At 43.5% G+C, this 15,781-nt stretch overlaps 1 protein-coding gene across 1 annotated transcript in view; it reads left to right on the plus strand.

The window, feature by feature from the left end:
- Window positions 1–10,916: 10,916 nt before the first annotated feature.
- The window catches only part of SLC47A1 (solute carrier family 47 member 1), a 31,473-nt gene continuing 26,608 nt past the window's right edge, over window positions 10,917–15,781 (plus strand). The window contains exons 1-3 of the mRNA XM_057500806.1: window positions 10,917–11,051; window positions 13,205–13,306; window positions 14,862–14,930. Coding sequence (XP_057356789.1) covers window positions 10,917–11,051; window positions 13,205–13,306; window positions 14,862–14,930 — 306 coding nt within the window. The remainder of the gene's footprint in view (window positions 11,052–13,204; window positions 13,307–14,861; window positions 14,931–15,781) is intronic.

Below are 15,781 nucleotides of genomic sequence, written 5' to 3' on the forward strand. Positions count from 1 at the left end.
ATACAATAAAATGCACATTTTCTTCTCATTTTTTAAACAAAATATACCTCCCCAAAAAGGCATCAGATGGTCTTCCAGATGAATGCCTTCAGACTTTCAAAGAACAGATAATTCTTATATTTGAGTAATTGCAAAGCATAAAAATAGAAAGCTCCATAACGGATTCTACAAGGTTACACATGACCTTCATAACCTAAGCTGGACAAAGACAGTGCGTGAACGCGTATACAAGAGAGTCTTACTTATGTGTACATGTACAAAAATCCTAAACAAAACTTTAATAATACATGCAGCACTATATATTAACTGTAATACACCATAATCAAGGGACATTTATTCCAGGAATCAATGATGGGTAAACTTTAGGAAACCTATGATGAACTCTAACAACCTACAAGAAAAGAAAAATGTGGTTATTAAATTAATATTGAAAAAGATCATAAAAGTCAACTTCAACAGATGGTTTTACAAAATCTCTTAGCAAGTTAACAGCCATCTATGAACATAATAATGACTATTTATCAAACACCATCAGCAAAGTCAATTACCCACCCAGGGGAAACAGAAATTGAGCTAGGAGTGTGAATAAACTGGAAGACTCCATTTTTAATGAGGCACATTCTTTCTGAATAAATTTACAGACATAATGCAGTCAAGCAATATCCTAACACTTCCCAGTCAAGCAGGTTTTTCTGCAACTATGAAGTAATGCTTTCCATCTTCACTGATTCCAATGGACCTTCATAGCTGTGACATTCTAATAGAAGTGAAGGCCCAGGGTACTGTTCCCTTGATCTAGTTATCAGTCTTATACTAACAATGTAGTGTTTTAAAATGAACTATCAGTTGGCAGAACTACTTCTCTCCCCATTACTTTCCTTTACTAGAAAAAATTTTTTCATAACTTTACGTGTTTACATTCTCAAATGCTTTTAGAAACACGAATTTTTTTAAAGTATGAAATATATCTGCATGAACTAAAACCTGATATATTCATTAGAAAGACTGGTCCTCCTCAAGAACATGATGTGCATCTAACTAATTGAAGTCTTTTCTAAAATTCATAAGTGAATGTCATATATATTTCATGTTAAAATTATTCTTGGGCAGTTTTTTTTTTTTTTTGAGGATCTGCCACAGCACAGAAATGCCCCTGCTCTGGCTGGATTGCATATAGCGTTGATTCTTTCAATACCAATGGAAGAAATCTGGAGAACACCAAAACATAGGTCAAACAGTTCAATATGCATGTTGTTCCCTATTAAATGGAACCCCCTGAAGACCACTACAAAGCCACAAGTGTTGCTCTCAGTTCTCCACAAAGGTAAAACTTCAAAGCGTTCCTCAAGTGCCCAATTCCATAGTTTTTTTGCTGGTTTTGCTTGCTGTCCAGAGTTAAACCTCTGCAGGGAATCTCTTCTAGCTCTTTGCTCCAGCAATTGGAAGAAGTGCTCTGGTTCTATTTAGGTGGTAATTTTCAGGAGCTGAACTGATACTGATACATTATTACTAACTAAAGTCCATACCCTTTTCATATTTCCTTCCCTCTTGCCTACTGCCCTTTCCGTGTTTCAGGATTCCACCCAAGATAACACCATACCCTTCATCATCATGCCTCCTTAGGCTCCCCTTACCTGTGGCAGATTTTCAGAATGTCCTTGTTTTTGTTGACTTTGACAGTTCTGAGGAGAACTGGTTGGGTACTTTACAGAACATCCCTCAATTGTGATTTATCTGATGTTTTTCTAAGGATTAGACTGTGGGTTTGGGGATTATTGTTTTGGGGAGGAAGACCCCAGAGGTAAAGCAACATTTCCATTATATCATATCAAGGGTACTATACTTGTTTTAATAGCATCCCCCCAAATTCAGTTCTACCTGGAAGCTCAGAATGTGACCTCATCTGGAAAGAGGTGTTTTGCAGATTTGAAGAAGTTAAGATGAGGCCACTGGGATCAGGGTGGGACCTGAACCAATGGCTGGTGTCCTTCTAAGAAGAGAAAACAGAGACAGAGGCAGACAGAGGGGGAGGATGTCATGTGCCAGTATTAGGGTGCCACAGCCAAATGAATGCCAAGGATTCCGGGCAACCACCAGAAGCTCAGAGACAAGCACGGCACAGATTCTGCCTCAAAGCCCCCAAGAAAGAACCCATGCCAACTTCTTGAATTGAGTCCCGAACTATGAAAGAAGAGACTTCTGTTTTATTATTATTATTATTATTATCATTTTTTAATTTTGGTATCATTAATCTACAATTACATGAGGAACATTATGTTTACTAGACTCCCTTCATCACCAAGTCCCCCCCATTACAAACCCCATTACAGTCACTGTCCATCAGCATAGTAAGATGTAGTAGAATTACTACTTGTCTTCTCTGTGTTGCACAGCCCACCCCATGCCCCCCCAACATTATACATGCTAATCATAATGCCCCCTTTCTTTTCCCCCCACCTTATCTCTCCTTTCCCACCAATCCTCCCCAGTCCCTTTCCCTTTGGTAACTGTTAGTCCATTCTTGGGTTCTGTGAGTCTGCTGCTGTTTTGTTCCTTCAGTTTTTCTTTGTTCTTATAATCCACATATGAGTGAAATCATTTGGTACTTGTCTTTTTCCGCCTGGCTTATTTCACTGAGCATAATACCCTCTAGCTCCATCCATGTTGTTGCAAATGGTAGGAATTTGTTTTCTTCTTATGGCTGAATAATATTCCATTGTGTATATGTACCACATCTTCTTTATCCATTTATCTACTGATGGACACTTAGGTTGCTTCCATTTCTTGGCTATTGTAAATAGTGCTGCAATAAACAGGGGTGCATCTGTCTTTTTCAAACTGGGCTGCTGCATTCTTAGGGTAAATTCCTAGAAGTGGAATTCCTGGGTCAAATGGTATTTCTATTTTGAGCATTTTGAGGAACCTCCATACTGCTTTCCACAATGGTTGAACTAATTTACATTCCCACCAGCAGTGTAGGACGGTTCCCCTTTCTCCACAACCTCGCCAACATTTGTTGTTGTTTGTCTTTTGGATGGTGGCGATTCTTACTGGTGTGAGGTGATATCTCATTGTGGTTTTAATTTGCATTTCTCTGATGACTAGTGATGTGGAGCATCTTTTCATGTGTCTGTTAGCCATCTGAATTTCTTCTTTGGAGAACTGTCTGTTCAGCTCCTCTGACCATTTTTTAATTGTATTATTTGCTTTTTGTTTGTTGACATGCATGAGTTCTTTATATATTTTGGATGTCAACCCTTTATCGAATCTGTCATTTATGAATATATTCTCCCATACTGTAGGAGGCCTATTTGTTCTATTGATGGTGTCCTTTGCTGTACAGAAGCTTTTCAGCTTGATGTAGTCCCACTTGTTCATTTTTGCGTTTGTTATCCTTGCCTGGGGAGATATGTTCATGAAGAAGTCACTCATGTTTATGTCCAAGAGATTTTTGCCTATGTTTTTTTCTAAGAGTTTTATGGTTTCATGACTTACATTCAGGTCTTTGATCCATTTTGAATTTACTTTTGTGTATGGGGTTAAACAGTGATCCAGTTTCATTCTCTTACATGTAGCTGTCCAGTTTTGCCAACACCAGCTGTTGAAGAGGCTGTCATTACCCCATTGTATGTCCATGGCTCCTTTATCATATATTAATTGAACGTATATGTTTGGGTTAATATCTGGAGTCTCTATTCTGTTCCACTGGTCTGTGACTCTGTTCTTGTGCTAGTACCAAATTGTCTTGATTACTGTGGCTTTGTAGTAGAGCTTGAAGTTGGGAAGCGAGATCCCTCCCACTTTATTTTTCCTTCTCAGGATTGCTTTGGCTATTTGGGGTCTTTGGTGTTTCCATATGCATTTTAGAACTATTTGTTCCAGTTTGTTGAAGACTGCTGTTGGTATTTTGATAAGGATTGCATTGAATCTGTATACTGCTTTCAGCAGGATGGCCATTTTGACAATATTAATTCTTCCTAGCCAAGAGCATGGGATGAGTTTCCATTTGTAAGTGTCCTCTTTAATTTCTCTTAAGAGTGTCTTGTAGTTTTCAGGGTATAGGTCTTTCACTTCCTTGGTTAGGTTTATTCCTAGGTATTTTATTCTTTTAGATGCAATTGTGAATGGAATTGTTTTCCTGATTTCTCTTTCTGCTAGTTATTTGTTAGTGTATTCTGTGTATTAATTTTGTATCCTGCAATTTTGCTGAATTCAGACATTAGTTCTAGTAGTTTTGGAGTGGAGTCTTAAGGGTTTTTTATGTACAATATCATGTCAGCTGCAAATAGTGACAGTTTGACTTCTTTACCAATCTGGATTCCTTGTATTCCTTTGTTTTGTCTGATTGCCATGGCTAGGACCTCCAGTACTATGTTGAATAACAGTGGGGAGAGTGGGCATCCCTGGCTTTTTCCCAATTTTAGAGGAAAAGCTTTCAGCTTCTCGCTGTTAAGTATGATGTTGGCTGTGGGTTTATCATATATGGCCTTAATTATGTTGAGGTATTTGCCCTCTATACCCATTTTGTTGAGAGTTTTTATCAAATGGATGTTGAATGTTGTCGAATGCTTTTTCAGCATCTATGGAGATGATCATGTGGTTTTTGTCCTTCTTTTGGTTGATGTAGTGGATGATGTTGATGGATTTTCTAATGTTGTACCATCCTTGCATCCCTGAGATGAATCCCACTTGGTCATGGTGTGTGATCCTCTTGATGTATTTTTGAATTTGGTTTGCTAATATTTTGTTGGATATTTTTGCGTCTATGTTCATCAGGGATATTGGTATGTAATTTTCTTTATTGGTGTGGTCTTTGCCTGGTTTTGGTGTTAGAGTGATGCTGGCTTCATAGAATGAGTTTGGAAGTATTCCCTCCTCTTCTATATTTTGGAGAACTTTAAGGAGAATGGATACTATATCTTCTCTGTATGTCTGATAAAATTCCACAGTAAATCCATCTGGACCAGGGCTTTTGCTCTTAGGTGGTTTTTTGATTACCAATTCAATTTCATTGCTGGTAATTGGTCTGTTTAGATTTCATGTTTCTTCCTTGGTCAATCTTGGAAGGTTGTATTTTTCTTGGAAGTTGTCCATTTCTTCTAGGTTTTCCAGCTTGTTCGCATATAGGTTTTCATAGTATTCTCTAATGATTCTTTTATTAGAGATTTTTCTTTTCTCATTTCTGATTCTGTTGATGTGTGTAGATTCTCTTTTTCTCTTAATAAGTCTGGCTAGGGGCTTATCTATTTTCTCAAAGAACCAGCTCTTGGTTTCATTGATTTTTTCTATTGTTTTATTCTTCTCAATTTTATTTATTTCTTCTCTGATCTTTATTATGTTCTTCCTTCTGCTGACTTTGGGCCTCATTTGTTCTTCTTTCTACAGTTTCAATAATTGTGACTTTAGACTATTCATTTGGGATTGTTCTTCCTTCTTTAAGTGTGCCTGGATTTCTATATACTTTTCTCTTGGAACTGTCTTCACTGTGGCCCATTGAAGTTGGGGCTTTGTGCTTTTGTTGTCATTTGTTTCCATATATTGCTTGATCTCTATTTTAATTTGGTCATTGATTCATTGATTATTTAGGAGTATGTTGTTAAACCTCCATGTGTTTGGGATCCTTTTTTTTTCTTTGTACAATTTATTTCTAGTTTTATACCTTTGTGGTCTGAGAAGTTGATTGGTAGAATTTCAATCTTTTTGAATTTACTGAGGCTCTTTTTGTGACCTAGTATGTGGTCTATTCTGGAGAATGTTCCATGTGCACTTGAGAAGAATGTGTTTCCTGCTGCTTTTGGGTGTAGAGTTCTGTGGATATCTACTAGGTCCATCTGTTTAGTGTGTTGTTCAGTGCCTCTGTGTCCTTACTTATTTTTTGTGTGGTGAATCTATCCTTTGGAGGAGTGGTGTGTTGAAGTCTCCTAAAATGAATACATTGCATTCTATTTCCCCCTTTAATTCTGTTAGTATTTGTTTCACATATGTTGGTGCTCCTGTATTGGGTGCATGTATATTTATAATGGTTATATCCTCTTATTGGACTGACCCCTTTATCATTATGTAATGTATTTCTTTATCTCTTGTTACTTTCATTGTTTTGAAGTGTATTTTGTCTGATACTAGTACCGCAACACCTGCTTTTTTCTCCTTGTTGTTTGCATGAAATATCTTTTTCCATCCTTTCACTTTTAGTCTGTGTATATCTTTGGCTTTGAGGCGAGTCTCTTATAAGCAGCATATAGATGGGTCTTGTTTTTTTATCCATTCTGTTAGTCTGAGTGTTTTGACTGGTGCATTCAGTACATTTACATTTAGGGTGATTATTGAAATATATGTACTTATTGCCATTGCAGGCTTTAGATTCATGGCTATCAAACATTCAAGGGTAGGTTCTTTACTACCTAACTGTCTGTCTTAACTCACTTATTAAGCTGTTATAAGCACAGTCTGATGATTATTTATTTCTCTCTCTTCTTATTCCTAGTCCTCTATTCTTTATATATTATGTGTTTTATTCTGTACTCTTTTGTGTTTCCTTTGACTGGTTTTGTGAGTAGTTGATTTAATTTTTTCCTTTAGTTAGTATTTGGCTGGTCTGCTTTTTTGCTGTGATTTTATTTTCTCTGGTAACATCTATTTAGCCTTAGGAGTGCTTTCTATCTAGAGCAGTCACTTAAAAATATCCTGTAGAGGTGGCTTGTGGAAGGCAAATTCCCTCAACTTTTGCTTGTCTGGGAATTGTTTAATCCCTCCTTCATATTTAAATGATAATCGTGCTGGATACAGTATCCTTGGTTCAAGGCCTTTCTGTTTCATTGCATTAAATATATCATGCCATTCTCTTCTGGCCTGTAAGGTTTCTGTTGAGAAGTCTGATGATAGCCTGATGGGTTTTCCTTTGTAGGTGACCTTTTTTCTCTCTCTGGCTGCCTTTAATACTCTGTCCTTGTCCTTGATCTTTGCCATTTTAATTATTATGTGTCTTCATGTTGTCTTCCTTGGGTCCCTTGTGTTGAGAGTTCTGTGGGCTTCCATGGTCTGAGATACTATTCCCCCCACCCCCAGTTTGGGGAAGGTTTCAGCAATTATTTCTTCAAAGACACTTTCTATCCCTTTTTCTCTCTCTTCTTCTACTGGTACCCCTATAATGCAAATATTGTTCTGTTTGGATTGGTCACACAGTTCTTTTAATATTCTTTCTTTCCTGGAGATCCTTTTATCTCTCTGTGACTCAGCTTCTCTGTGTTCCTGTTCTCTGATTTCTATTCCATTAACGGCCTCTTGCACCTCATCCAGTCTACTCTTAAGTCCTTCCAGAGATTGTTTTATTTCTTTATTCTCCCTACTAACTTGATCCTTTAGCTCTTGCATATTTCTCTGCAGTTCCATCAGCATGGTTATGATGTTTAGTTTGAATTCTTTTTTAGGATGATTGGTTAAATCTATCTCCCCAGGCTCCCTTTTGGGGGTTGTTTGGGTAATTCTGGACTGGATCGAATACTTCTGCCTTTTCATGGTGATAGAGGTAGTTGTAGGCAGTTGGCGCGTGTGTCAGCTGGGAGAACAATGTCCCTTCCTGCGCCTTGCCCTTCTCTGCTGCCTGTGCTGGTTACCTGCACAATGGGAGCAGCTTCCGATTTTACTTCCTCAGCCGCAGCAGGCAGGACAGCCAGTGGGTTGCTCTCCTGGGAGAACAGCAACCTTTTGCACCCTGTCCTTGCTTCCTCTGTCTGTGCTGGGCTGTTGCATGCCAGCGGGGCCTCTGAGTCTGGCTCCGGTGGCTGCGGAGAAGGCTCTGGCCGGTTGCTGTGGGCGCGGCCACTCCCAGGCCTCTCTTCTGCTATGGCGGGGCTGTGCCAGAAGGGAATGGGCAGGAGGCTGTTTATTGCCATGAAGGGCTTCTGAGCTGCGCTGCCTCCCACGGGGCTGGAGAACCTGAGTTTCCCCGGGATTCCCAGCTGCTGGGCTGAGTGTGCCAGGATACTTCTGTCCAGCTGTGAGGCCCCTGTCCCTTTAAGACTTTCAAAAAGCACTCGCTTTTCTTTTGTCCCAGGGGCGCTGGCCGTGGGGAACCGCTCGCAGGTTTTACTGTCCCGTTTCCCTAGTATCCAGCACACCAAGCACTGTGTGTCTGTGCTCTGGTGTGGATGGCTAGTGCTGCCTATTTAGCAGTCCTGGGCTCCCTCTCCCTCCCTGCTCTGACTCCTCTCCTCCCACCAGTTGGCTGGGGTTGGGGGCGCGCTTGAGTCTCACTGGGCCGCAGCTTGTATCCTATCCCCTTCGTGATGGTTCTCGCAGATGTAGATGTAGCGTAGCTGTTGTACTGTATCTTCTGGTCTCTCTTTTAGAATTAGTTGTATTTGTTGTATTTTCAAAAATATGTATGGTTTTGGGAGGAGATTTCTGCTGCCCTCCTCATGCCGCCATCTTGGCTCTTCCTCTCACTTCTGTTGTTTTAAGCCACATGGTAATTTGTTACAGCAGCCCTAAGACTCTAAGGTACATACTACAGTATGATTTATCACTGTTGATATTAACTTTGATCATCGGGTTGAGGTAGTGTCTGCCAGGTTTCTCTCGTAAAGTTACGATTTTCCCCCTTCCATACTGTGCTTTTTGGAAGGAAGTCACTGTATACCACCCTTTTAAGGAGTGGGGAGTTATGTCCTATATCACAAGGAGTATTTACTTGTTGCTATTTCCCTTTCCAACATTTTCATATATATTATTACCAATATAAAGGACTGATATTATCTGTTGAAGAGTTTGTCTGTAACAACTTCATCAAAACCCCTTTATTAATCCCATTAGCTCTTTTTCCCCATTTATTTAGATTGTCTGGAATTATACCTGCAAGTAGTGCTTTTGTCTCTTCTTTCCCAATATTTACCTATTACATTTCTTTAAAAATTTTTAAATTGAAATAACAGTCATATACAATATTATATTGGTTTCAGGTGTACAACATAGTGATTCAACAATTATATACATTACTAAATGCCCACAACAATAAGCATAGTTGCTGTGTGTCAACATACCAAGATATTACAATATTGTTGACTGTATTTCCTATGCTGTACTTTCATCTTCATGACATTTATTTTATAACTGGATGTTTGCACCTCTATCCCCTTCACCTATTTCATGCATTGCCCCCTCTCCCCTGTGGCAACCACCAGTCTGTTCTCTGTGTTTATGAGTCTATTTCTGTTTTGTTTGTTCATTTTGCTTTTTAGATTCCACATTTAAGTGAATTCCACAATTAAGTGAATTTGTCTTTGTCTGACTTATTTCACTCAGCATAATACTCTCTAGGTCCATCCTGTATATTACATGTATATTTCATGTCTTATTCCATTGGCCAGGACTCCAGAAGACTATTAAAGAACAGCTGTGATTGGAGATGTAGTGTATATCCTAGGATTTTTTTCTTTGGGGACCCTAATTTCTCTTGGGAAACTCCTCCATTCCCTACATGCAATTCTGATGGGGCTATTGTCAGTCAAAGATCGCACCCAACCCTTTTGGTACAGAGCTGAGTGCATGGTCCAGATCTGGACAAACATAAGACCCTATTTCCCTGGCCAGTGTGATTGTTCTGGAGATGGGCAAGAAACCTACATAGGGCCAATCCAGTTTTCTCTGTTTTTTGTTTGCTTGTTTATTCGTTTGTTTGGAGCTCTAAGAGAGGCAGGGAGAGTCTTATTTTCTGACCTACAGGTTGGAAAGACAGGAACGAGGGTTACTAGAGGCCACCCTCTCCTGCACAGGCAAAAAGAGGCTGCTTACAGAAAGAATGAAATCAAGGAAAGAATTTAAAAAATGGTGAGAGCAGAGGGCAGGGGGAGATACGAAAGAATGGACACTCTTGTTTTAAAATCCCTGATTCCAAACTTCCAGGTTATGTGACAGCCTGCCCTCCGCACCCCCAGATTTATGTTTTCCATTTTCTTCTATTAAGTTGGGTCACTTACAACAGAAGGAGTTTTGAGTATCACAGAACTCATCCTGGTCCTGGTCACTAACATTTGTTAGGCAATTACTTTGTACCAGTCTGCAGGCACATGTTCCACCTATGCAATCTCATTTCATACCACAACCGGTGATGTAGGAATGATTTCGAGTTCACGGATGAGGAAACGGGCTCTAGGAGGCAAGCAAGTTGCCCATGCTCTCCCAGATAGAACGCGACAGATGTCTCTTGGATCCACGTTTGTGACGCTCACAGCCTCTTGTCCCACATCAGGCGGGTGGATAAACATCCAAGAACACCCGCGAACATGAATTGTCCTACTAGGAAAATGCGCGCTTGTTGCTCTATCTTGTCAGATTCGACATTCTTTTATGAAACAACTGGTAGGAAGAAAGGAGTGCGCAAGTTCGAAACCCAGTCTCAGAGCTTGTGCTGAGCGCAATGTGCGAAGCGGGTACCCAAGCACCGAGGAATCCGCTATGCGCCCTGGCCAGTAGCCAACCGGGTCACGGAGAGAGAACTCTAGGTCCTTCCACGCCACGCGTTTCAAGAGGCTTAAAACCCGGGAGGAGGCGCAGGGCCCCAGCATGCCCTGGCGTCTGAGGCTCAGAGGATGCAGGCCCCTGGAAAAACTCTCCAGAACGTTGCCAAACTTCACAAGTCTAGGAGTTCGTGCGTCTCTACAAGAACCGCCGGAGTCTGCAGCGGTGCAAAGGTGCCAGGGACGCGCGCAAGGTCGCACGCTGGCTCGGGGCGCTCTCGGCTGGGCGGGGCTGGGCAGGACTGTAGGCGGAGCTAGGACTGGGGAGGGGCGGGGCTGCGACAGGAGCAGGACAGGGCGGGGCTTGGGGCGGGGCGGGGGAAGGGCGGGGCTTGGAGCGGGGCGGGTTCTGGAGAGCAGCCACCGCGTTGCTCTCTCCTCGCCCGCGTCGGCGCCAGATACATGGAGGCAGCGGAGGAGCCCGGCGGCGGCCAGAGGGGCCGGAGGGCCGCCCCTGGACGTAGCGGGCCACACTTCCTGCTGTCGTCCGCCTTCCGAGAGGAGCTGTGGGCGCTCCTGGTCCTGGCGGGCCCCGCGGTAAGGTGGTCTCAGTTGGAGGCGGACCCCGGCAGGTTGGGGGCCCGAGGACCCGAGTCACTCAGGGTGACCTGGGGGTGGGGTGGGGATAGAGCGAGCTGGTGGTGCGCGGCCCGGCGGACGCTGGGAGCACCGTGCCCAGAGCGGGGAGGGCGCGCATCTCCGCGCCTCCGCTGGCGTCCCCGCCGCACCACCCCACCCGCAGGCGGACCCACCTGGCGCAGGTGATGCACTGGGCCAGCATCCAAAGTGCGCTGGGGAGCGTGGACCTGCTCGCCTGCAGGCGCCCCACCGGGTACCCTCTCTGGGTGAGGATTCCAGCGAAGCAAGACCGTTACCAGAATCTCAAAACAACCGGGAGCTTGGTTTGTTGCAAACGAGCAGTGGGGGACCCTGGTGTCTAAATTCTCTCGAGGCAGGGAGGAAGTGAATTGTCTGCCTAGAATTTAGGTCTCCAAAACTCGTCCTTCAGAATGATCTAGCGTCAACCTCTGCATGAAGGTACCAGGCTCACGCTCTTCTCCCACCAAGTTTTGTGTTCGGAAGTTTTTAATGTGGTTCTCTTTTGGGTTAAGGTTTTTTTTTTTCTTTTTAATCATTAGGTTAGAGCTCTTTCTGGGTTGTATATTTAAAAGTAATGTGGATTTTAAAAACCACAAGAACCACAAAAAATACAATCCCAGCTCTGTTCTGGCTGTTTGGGTGGTTTTCAAGGCCAGGAGGTACCAGAGCCATTTCATTGGGCAAGAGGAACCCTGTGTGTTTTTAAGGCTTGAGTAAACCTTTGGCCATGGGGTTGATACTCTGCACCTGCAAAGGGTAAGATGGGTAAGTGTGACCGTCTGGTAAGGTGGCCCCGTAGTTTGTGGGATCTTGTGATGCTTTCTGTGGTGTGCATAGTGGCAAGAATAATGCCAGGGACAAAACCATGAAGCGAAAATCCAACTGGCAGGAAGGAGTCTGTGACACTCTTGCAGAACAGAAAAAACACGTGGTTTGGAATGCCTGGGGCCCAATTCCCTGCCTCAGAAGGTAGGTTAGGAAACAGCCATGTGAAACCGAGTAGTCTCATAACCTCTTTTTAGCCCCTGGTTATTCATCCATAAAATGAGGATAATGGAATTGGGCTTTGTTTGGCCCAACACTCCCTGGCAGAGTTGCTGTTGAGAAGAAAAAAGAAAACCAAGACAAACAAAAGAAAAAAACTGAAATTTCACCACCAAGAGGTTTCATTTCCTTCCATTCCTTTGCTTGTGTGTTTCTATGGGACTGCCTTCCCCAATGAGGCCATAGAGTTCAGGCACCTGTTTAGACACCTATGAATTGTATACGGAGTCCCTCTTGGTCTCCATGTCTATTCCCATCTGTTGTGAGTTTTCTGTTTCCCAGGGGGCACGGTAGAGGAGGAGACGCCCCTCTTTTCCCTTGCTCAGAGTCAGTGGGAGTCAGATGAATCCCTTTCTTGGACGAATAAGTCTCCCAGGATACAGGGGCTTTCTGAAGAGGTACTGCACTGCCTGGGTCTGAGGTGGGGGGCAGGAGGTGGTTTTAAGGAAAGGTGGTTTTGACCTAAGGAAATAGTGTCCATACATGCAGCTAAAGCAATGCGGAGCAATTCATAGTTTCTAGAATTTCCAGAAGCTGAATTTGCCCTCATATCTGATGCTTCCCAGAATTCAAGAATTAAAGGTGCTCGGCAAACTGGTAACGTTTCTCCCCAGGATTCCGGATCTCACTGGCCCAGTTGGATGAGTTCATTTTTGCCTCAGGTGCTTCTGTCTGTGGAATTTCTTGCTGGCTATTGAAGGCTGTGTTTTCTCCAGTCCTTACTAGAAATCTGGAATAACAAGGGGGTTATCTTGGCAGGAAGCCTCTAAAAATTTCAAAGAAAATTCCATATGATCAAAAGTGAAAAATAATTTTAAAAAGCTAGAAAGTTCTAAAAAATGTAATTCTGATAGTGATTGCAAATGAACTTTAAAAATATTTTTCAAGGAGCTGACCAGAAATTGCACATTAGCCTGTGAAAGTTGGCAGAGGTTCACCATAAACTGAATCTCTTTACTTTGACTAAGAGAAGGTGGGGTGCCCCAGGAACCTCACACCCCTCCTTCTGCTGTGATGGTTAGTGCTTGTTTTCTGTCTCTTCCCAGTTCTTGGCCCAGCTGATGGTGTTTCTGATCAGTTTCATAAGCTCCGTGTTCTGTGGCCACCTGGGGAAGCTGGAATTGGATGCTGTCACGCTTGCAATTACAGTACGTGTGGAACTTTTTAACAGGGATTTAGGAAAGCTGTACTAGTTTCCTCTTGCTGCTGTTAGTTACAAATAACCATAATTTAGTGGCTTAAAACAATACAAGCGTAGTACCTTACAGTGCTGGGGGTCAGAAGGCTGAAATAGGTTTCACTAGGCTAAAGTCAGGGTGTTGGCTGGGCTGCAACCTTATTTCCACCTGCAATCCTAATTCTTTTTTGCCATGTGACCTCACATGTTCCCAGGTTCTAGGGATTAGGACAGGGACATCTTTGGAGGGCCATTATTCTGACTCCCACATGAGCTAATTTGTAATCTGTGAAGCTCTGGCTCCCAATCTTGGTCCCACATTGGAGAGAAGGGAATTGTAAAAGCAGGGTTGAAGTCTGACTTCATCAGGAGAAATCCCCTGCTCATGATTTGTCTGTCTTTCTGAGAGTCCTAATCTAGCAATGGAACTAGAAGATGAAATCCTGGATCTCAGTGTCCAAACCTAAAATCAGGAGGAACTCCAAGTCCTCTCTGTGTACTAGATGTGAACCCCCAAAAGCAAAGAGAGATGTCCTTGACCTCTGCCAGGGGTTGACCGGCTACACTTGGCCAAAGGCCCTGTCAGCTTGTTTGGTTTGGCCAGTTTAATGTTTCTAGGAAAATGGATTCAGTGACTTCAGCAGGTATGTGTCCCTGCTCTCCTCAGCCTCCCCAGTTCCCCTTTGCTCCTGCCCTGCAAGGCACACATTCTCCTTACCTGCCTGGTCCGTCCAGGCACTGACTGGAGTTTGCTACCTCTGAACTTTACAAGACTACTTGGAACTAGTCCCTTGGGATATGCAGATTGTCTTGCTTTCAGGGGGACAACCTGAAATGGGCAACCCCAGGCTTAATTATCCTTTTTGGTTTTTAATGTTTGGAAATTTGGGGGAAGACAGAAATGCAGTCAGCAAGCCTCCTGCAGATTCTCTATGGCCAAGGGAGTGCAAGGAAGCTGGTGCATCTGGGCTGGGCCCAGTTTGGGTGGTTGTCCTTGGGTACCTTCCTCCCTCAGGTGGAGGTACATCCTGTGAGGCCACTCCCTTGTTTATGGTGTACTGTCAGGCTCCCCAAGCTCTAAGAACCCCAAGTTTTTTTTTGCTGACCCTCGTCAAGTACACCTGCAAGGTCTCTAGCACTAGCTTTGATGTCAGAGACTTGCTCCTGTGCTCCCAGAGTCCTAAAGGATATTGTAACATGCTGCGCTTCGTCTTGAGCTATGGTGCCTCGATGCATTCCCCTTGAGAAAGACTCATGGTCCTCTGAAACTGGGGAGCAAAATGCCTAAGACTTAAAAAAAAAAAAAAAGGCTGGGTAGTTGCCTCTGGTTTAGATTTTCTTGCCCCTCTACTTTTGTGCATGTCCTTTAATTAAGTTGTCCCAACCGATCTGTGCAGGGGCTCCAGGCAGGTAACCACTGCTTCAGTTGACTTGTGGGGTTGGTGGAAGTGCTCTGCAGCCTCTGACCAGCACAGAGCATTTACTTCCTGTAACTCTGCCTGCCTGCTCCTCGTATTTGTTTCCAGATCATCAATGTCACTGGGATGTCGGTGGGATTCGGCTTATCTTCCGCTTGCGACACCCTCATCTCCCAGGTAATTGGAAGCCTCAGGTCACTCTCACAGTGAGCCTGGACATCTTCTCACAAGTATAGCCGGAAGGGAGAGTCATGCACACAGAGGAAGTCCCCAGAGCAAACCCAGCTCCAGCTCTCCTTGCCTGCTTTCTCTGAAAGGTGGCTGGATGTCTCTCAGGCTTGTGAAGTAATGTCTATCTGCACGGCAGCCTCACAGTACATTTTGACCAAATAGGGGACATTTGTAAAAGCCCCTTTTTTCACTGACCACATGGTTGAGTTTGGTCTAGGCCTGTCGTTCTCAGGCTTTAGTCTACAGTAGAGTCGCCTGGGTCACTAGTTCAAACAGAGGCTGGTGGCCCCATCCAGTGGCTTGCTGGTGAATATTGAATAACCAGGTCTTGGGCAGGGGAAGGGAAGTGTTTTGGCTACAGTTTGCCAAATCCAGTGCCGGAAGTAACTCCCTCTATAGCTACGTTTGGGCTGTTACACGGATGTCACTGAACACAGACCCTTTTGCAGGCCAGTAGACACTGGCTTCAGCACGCCACCAGCCCTGCCCCTGGAGTTTCTGCTTCAGTAGGTCTGGTTGGTGGGTGATGGGGAGGGGCCAAGATTTCTATTGTATTTCTATCATTTCTATTGTATTTCTATCATTTCCAGGTGATGTACAACCCTGACTATAAATTAGAATCACACAGGGAACTTTTAAACATCACTGATATCTGGGTCGTGCCCTGCTATCCCAGTTAAATCCAGACTGCCTTTAGTGGGACTCAAGCTGCTGAGTTTCAAAAGTGTTCCTCAGGCGATTCTAATGAGCAGCCTAGTTTGAGAGGCACTAACACCTAAAGAACGTGGCAGTCTCTA

Source organism: Manis pentadactyla, chromosome 4, assembly GCF_030020395.1.
Source record: "Manis pentadactyla isolate mManPen7 chromosome 4, mManPen7.hap1, whole genome shotgun sequence".
Classification (NCBI taxonomy): domain Eukaryota; kingdom Metazoa; phylum Chordata; class Mammalia; order Pholidota; family Manidae; genus Manis; species Manis pentadactyla.